This window comes from Rhagoletis pomonella, unplaced genomic scaffold (assembly GCF_013731165.1).
Source record: "Rhagoletis pomonella isolate Grant_MI unplaced genomic scaffold, Rhpom_1.0 Rhpom_scaffold_00001, whole genome shotgun sequence".
In the NCBI taxonomy this organism is placed as follows: Eukaryota; Metazoa; Arthropoda; class Insecta; order Diptera; family Tephritidae; genus Rhagoletis; species Rhagoletis pomonella.
The window spans coordinates 90,920,801-90,927,423 of record NW_023458555.1 but is presented as its reverse complement, the minus strand read 5'-3'; the positions used below and the strand labels follow the sequence as shown (position 1 = coordinate 90,927,423).

Here is a 6,623-nt window from a genome sequence, read left to right as displayed (position 1 = left end):
TGAATGAAATTAAATTGAATTAGATTAAAACCGAAAACAAAGCTAACCCGGGACTAAAATATTTAATTAACTGAAACTTAAAGAAAATGTAAATTAACATAAAAAAAAGGCCACTGTATAACAAAAACTTAATATAAATAAATAATAATACTAATAATAATAATAAACCAAACAGGAAAGAGGAATAAATAGAAAAGAAAGACTAAAAGGAATTAATTAAATTACGTGAACCCAAAACCAAAACAAATGAATGTAGAAACCCCGTAAATTAAATTAAATTTAGGAGAACTATAACTAAGACTTAACTATAAGTACCTTAGGCTAACTTGACCTACTTACCTGAATTACTTACCTTGACTTACTCACCTGAGTTTCCTATTTAATTCACTTACCTGAAGTACATACCAGACGTACCTACCTGATTTTCCTACCTAATCCAACATTTTTTCCACTACTTACCTGATATTACCTACTTGAACTTTTTACCCACTATTACTTGATATACATTTTTTTGTGAAAATACTAGATATACTTAGCTAGCCTTAACTTAGTTCACTTAATTAGATTTAACTTTAGGGTAAACACTTACCTCATGTACATATTTACCTCAGTTCTAGTTACCTATACTTACCTTACCTTCTTGCGATTAACACACTTGCTTTAGACTTAAGAGACATACCAACCTAGTAGGTTAAGTAAATATACTTACCAGTTTTAGATGATAGGAATTAGCTTTAAGAAATAGGATTAATTTAGTTATAAGACAATGAGTTATAAATAAAACTATAAGTTAAAAATGGGAATGCTGACTTTACTCATTCCTTAGGGGGACACATTAGGAATTTTATAATGGGGCTGCTGATATTAGGGTGCGCCTGCAGCCACGGTTGAGGGTGGGCCAGCACCAGGCACCACAATGCCAGCGGTGGTGCCTCATATTCGGCCTTAGTTTTTTTTTGTTTTGGTTCATTTCTTATTTCAGTTTTAGTTTGGATTCTGCTTTCTTTTGATTTTTCAGTTTATTTTAAATGTTTTAATTTAATGTTCTTCTTCCAGCTTTTTTTTTATTTTGTAACGGATTTTTTGTAATTTTTTGAATTTTTGAATTGTTGTGTGTTCGTCCGTTGGGAAGTTTGACAGGCAAGACTTTTCTCTGCTATGGCGCAGGGAACAGTAGTGAGGCAAGAACCCCGCCCAGCCGACATGACTAGCCACAGTGCACCCCATTATGTCATGCCGCCTGCACTCACTGCTGCTCCTGATGTATGCGTACCATAACAGATGGCGCCCAACGCGGTAGCCTGAGGTCTGGTCAGGTTGACTTGTACATGAGGCTTCGCCATCCCGCAAGTCCCAGGGGGGCATGTGATTGCTGCCCCTTGCTGCGTTGCGGCGGGATGAGTGGAGCTGATTGTGCTGGTTCGGATAGGTCCTCTTGGCCAGCAACTGAAGGCTTCTCCGAGACTTCACGTCACGTCCTCCGGAGTTTTGAATTCACCCGGTGAGGCAGTGCTAAACGCACTTAGTTTTTTTATAGTTTTACCTTTTTATTTTTCTCCGCTTTTGTCAGTGGTCCGATATGTCGGCATGGGAATTGTGGAAAATTTGTCCGCTAAGTGGGGTTTAGTTTAAATAGTTTTGTAGTAGTTTTTTTTTGCCGAATATTTTTTTTGTGTTTGCTTTTTTTTAAAATTTTTTTTTTTCAGGAAAAAAAAATTATACATAATTAAATTTCTCTTAAGGACCCCAGCTCACTCTATAGGTCTGCGCTGGCGCTCTCGAGCGCCTACGTATCGCGATGGAGTGGGCTGGGACTCCAACAACGACTGACTATCGGGGTCTCAGTCATCCCACATGTCTCAGGGGGGCATGCGTTGGCTGCCCCTTGCTGCATTGCGGTGGAGTGCACTGAGACCGAAAGATAGTTCAGCTACTTGTACGCGAAGTCCAGTACACCCTTCAAGTCTGGAGGGGCATTCCACTATGCCGGCTTTTCATTGCGGTTGGGTGTGCTGGACCAGACAGCGACTTTTGTTTTTGTTTGTTGTATTCGTACCTTATTTTTCGTAGATTTTTGTGCCTTCTTAATGCTGACCTCCCCAGCATTCCCATTGACCTTTGAAAATACATATTTCCCATACTTAAAAATTATACCCAACTGAATTTATAAATACACGTATATTTAATTAACCACCATATATGCCTATTTACTAACTGCATACGTGTATTTTGATTGATTTTTTTTACCTTTTGCGTATATTCATATTCAGTACGCGGACTGAATACATTTGATAATTCGGTTTTTTTTTGTCGCGATCGGGTTCGGTAAGCGCGCCACTTGGCTTAAACTCGTTTTTTTAATTTTATATATATTTTTTTTCGGACGTTCTTTCGGCTTAAGCTAAGAAAGCAAGCCTAATTTAACTAAGCAAATTTTCCCGGATTTTCGGATTTTGGTTTGAGCTCTGGGAGAGCCAAATCTTCAGCACCTATTCTAGACTTAGAATTAGAACTTGTTTTGACCTCGAGCGTCACATTTCTTGATTTCCCAATTGCAGTTGATTTGCTGTATGGAAGAGCAGCAAAGGCTTACGCGCAGTAGCTCGGTGAGAGGTAGCGGCGTTGAGTCAAGAGGGGCCGGGAGAAATAACACTCCTGCTATGCCAGCAACTAATCCTCTGGTGATTCATTCACCTATTGCTGACCATACGGGAGGAGTTCCGCCTCCAATTCCGATGGCCAATCCCGCTCCGGGACTTAAAGTTGATAGCCGTCAAAGCTCAAATTTACTTGACACCTCACCACCTGGGAATTCGGTTCAGAATGTTTCCGCTACCTCCATGACTATGCTCTCGGGAAGACAGGAAATTGATAGGTCTTTGCCAGGGAATACCGGTTTTGGTGAAGGTATTGCAGAAGATAGAAGTAGGCGTTCTAATAGCGGAGCGCCTGCAGGAGATTCGTTGGTAGGAGTGCTTCATCAGCTCTTACGTACTTCGCAAGAAGAAATGAGAGCTGAAATGAGAACAATGCGGTAAAATATGAACGCATTAAGTGCACCCAATGGCCCTAGGGACTTTGCTTCTATCGGACGCAATCCGACACAAGCCACTTTGAATAACCGACCAAATTTCACCACTAATATTGTCATTAAGCCACAGGATTGGAAGGTATCCTATGACGGCACCGGTAGCGTTTCAGACTTTCTTTTTAAACTCAATACGTTGTGTGAGCGCACGCAATGTACAGATGAGCAGTTGATGGCAAGTTTCCACTTATTTTTGTCAGGGCGAGCTGAGGAATGGTATTGGTTGTTCACTAAGCAGAATCCAGATGCGACTTATCTCTTCTTGTGCTATTCTATCAAGCGGGAATTCGGCACCTTAAAGAGTGACCATGAGATCATAATGGAGATCTCAATGCGTCGTCAGAAGGCTAATGAATCGTATGATACGTTTCATACAGATATATTAGCCTTGAACGCTAGACTAAAGGAGCCGATGTCGGAGAACCTGTTGATGGACATATTGAAGAGGAACGTTGACAGCAGCCTGAAGTTGATGCTTTTCAATGCTGGTGCGCAGACCCTACATGACCTACGTGACGTTGCTAGGAATGGCGAACAGATCCTGAAGGAAACCAGGAGCTTGGTACCGAACTATTCTGGACGGCATGTCAACGAAACCATGGCTATTACACCGGATGAATGGACAGGAGGAATGGATGTAGAAGTGGATCCACAAGTGGAAGCGCTGAATTTCCAGAGGACTAGGAAACCGGACTACTCAGGAATACAGTGCTGGAACTGTGACAAGGTGGGACACTCTTACATCTATTGCGAGGATTCGGAACGTGTTCTGCTTCAAGTGTGGACAGAAGGGGGTGGTCACTCCAAGATGCCCCAGAGATCATCGGAGACAGGGAAACCGGAACCCGAACGAGAAGGCAATCGGGGATTCTCGTTCGGCACCCTAGCCCCAGAAGCAGGGAGTACAAGAGCAGCAGCCTCCTGTACTAAAGCAAAGAGTAAGCCAGTCCCAACCAGAACCGTTCGTTTGCATGGAGATGTCAGTAGTTCGGAGAGTAATACCAGTCCCTCGAGGGCTTCACCACGGGTCATCATAACTTTCCCAGATAGTTCCGAAGGTTCTGATTCCGAGTGTATGTTTTCTTCTACAGCCAATCCTCTGCAGGTTCGAATTCTTAGGCCTTACGTAGGGAGGTCGCATGCCAGACTCAATTCCCAGTTAGTTTAGAGCAAAGAGAAATTGATTATGAACGGATAAGGGCGAATATTTTCGAAGAAGAACCAAAACTTGTAGTTTAAGAAAATATTCTGCAGTGTAGGAAAAGATATTCTAGCCTAGTAAAAATGCGTAAACTTTTGGAAAGCACTAAAATTCTTATAACGCCAGACGAACGACCGCTAGATTAAAATACACGATAGTTTCGTAGTGGGTTTATTAGATTCCGGAGCAAACGTTTCCATTCTTGGAAACGGATGCGAAGATTTCCTAAAGAGAAACAATTTAAAATATCATTCTTTGCGCGCGTTTGTTTACACGGCTGGTGGAAATCAGCAGAAAATACTCGGCTCGTTATCTTTACCGGTCACTTTTAAAAATATTACTATTAGGACTATTCGCTTTTATCTTGTACCGTCATTAATCCAAGAAGCATACCTGGGTGATTTCTGGAAGGCATTTGCGTTAGCACCCGATATATTCCCAAGCGTTTCCTGTTTAGATGTTCCAAATGAGGATGAGCCAAACTTCCATCAGCTCACACCAGATCAGAAGATAGAATTGCCAAAGGTTGTTCAGGAGTTTCCCTCGTTCGAAGAGCTAGGACTAGGTCAAACCAGTTTAGTGACTCACCATATAGACAATTAAAAGCAAGCATTTTCCTCTTTCACCACCCAGGCAGGCGGAAGCCTATAGCGAAATTGAAAGGCTACTGAGGAATCGAATTCACCGTGGTGTAGTCCAGTGGTACTAGTTCGGAAACCAGGCAAGGTCAGGCTGTGCATTGACTCCAGGAAGGTGAACGCGGTTACAAAGAAGGACTCGTACCCGTTGCCCCATATTAATGGGTTGTTGAGCAGGTTAAAGGACACATACTTTATAAGTGGTATTGATTTGAAGGATGCTTTCTTTCAAATCAAATTAACGGAATCGTCTAAGGAAAAGACGACATTTGCGGTTCCAGGAAAGCCTTTGTACCACTTTAAAGTAATGCCCTTTGGCCTGTGCAACGGTCCAGAAACAATGAGTCGGCTGATGGATAAGGCTATTCCTTCACGGTTACGAGAGAACCTCTTCGTCTACCTGGATGATCTGATGGTGTGCAGCTCAAACTTTGAAGACCATTTGGAATTGCTGATGGAAGTGGCGAAATGCTTCCGGGAAGCTGGACTTACAATCAACGTAAAGAAGAGCAAGTTCTGCCAAAGGAAATTCGGTACTTCGGGTACTTGATAAGGAATGGTTGTTTGAAAGTAGACCCAGGCAAGATTGATGCGATAAGGATTTTCCGATTCCAAAGTCTTCTCGTCAGGTTCGTAGGTTTATAGGAATGGCAAATTGGTACAGGTCGTTTATTACCAATTTTGCAGATTTGGCGGGTCCCATGACAGATTGCCTGCGAAAGTCACCTGGTCCATTTAAATTAACTCCTGAGGCAGTTGAAGCATTTGGAAAGCTTAAAGTTGCACTCTGTTCAGCGCCTGTCCTGGCACAACCAGATTTTACTAAATAATTCGTAATTCAATGTGATGCATCCAAAATAGGGGTAGGAGGCGTGTTATTCCAGCTCGATGAGGAAGGGGCAGAGCATCCCATAGCTTTCGTATCGAAGAAGCTTAATAATGCTCAGCGGAATTATACGGTCACCGAGCTGGAATGCCTCGCCGCAATAGTTAGCGTCAAGAGTTTCAGACCATATATTGAGGATTGCCTTTTCGAATAATTACTGACCATTCAAGTCTCAAGGGGCTAATGACACAAAAAGACTTGAGCGGCAGGCTGGCAAGATGGTCGCTTCTATTGCAACGATACAACTTTAGGATGGAGCATCGCAAAGGTTCTTTAAATGTTGTGCCGGACACCCTTTCGCGTTTTGACGTGGACGAACTCTCTTCTACCCCACCTCTAGAAATTGGCTTGGCATCACCGGAATTCGACGGCGTAAAGTACTCGGAGCTTCGTAAAACAATTGAAAACAATCACGAAGGGCTGCCCGATCTACGCATAGTCGACAATAGAGTTTACAAAAGAGTGATGTTTCGAAGAGGCGTGGAAGAGGAAGAAGATTCGCTCTGGTGTTTGTGGGCACCGGAAGGGCTGACGGAGCTCGCAATCAAATGCTCACATGATTCCAATGCTAGTTACCATGGAGGTTGGCAAAAGACTTTAGAGCGTGTTCGGCAGAAATATTTTTGGCCGCAAATGGCAAAGGACATACGCCTCTATGTAAGCCGTTGCGAAACATGCAAAGCCGTGAAAGAAACCAATCAAGTGTCCAGACCACCTATGGGCAATGCCTTCGTATCCGAGAGGCCATTCCAGCGTCTTTATTGCGATTTCTTAGGTCCATATCCAGGTTCAAAGCGAAGAAACCAGTTT

At 42.8% G+C, this 6,623-nt stretch overlaps 1 protein-coding gene across 3 annotated transcripts in view; it reads left to right on the top strand.

The window, feature by feature from the left end:
- The first annotated feature begins 1,048 nt into the window (after positions 1–1,048).
- Positions 1,049–6,623, top strand: part of LOC118748755 — a 13,063-nt gene continuing 7,488 nt past the window's right edge. Inside the window, exons 1-2 of one of the 3 annotated variants that reach the window (XM_036483420.1) lie at positions 1,049–2,946; positions 2,991–6,588. In XM_036483420.1, the coding sequence (XP_036339313.1) occupies positions 3,042–4,256 (1,215 nt within the window). In that variant the 5' untranslated portion in view covers positions 1,049–2,946; positions 2,991–3,041 and the 3' untranslated portion in view covers positions 4,257–6,588. Of the gene's footprint in view, positions 6,589–6,623 lie in introns of all 3 variants that reach the window. The other 2 variants (XM_036483429.1, XM_036483410.1) reach the window with 2 other exon arrangements.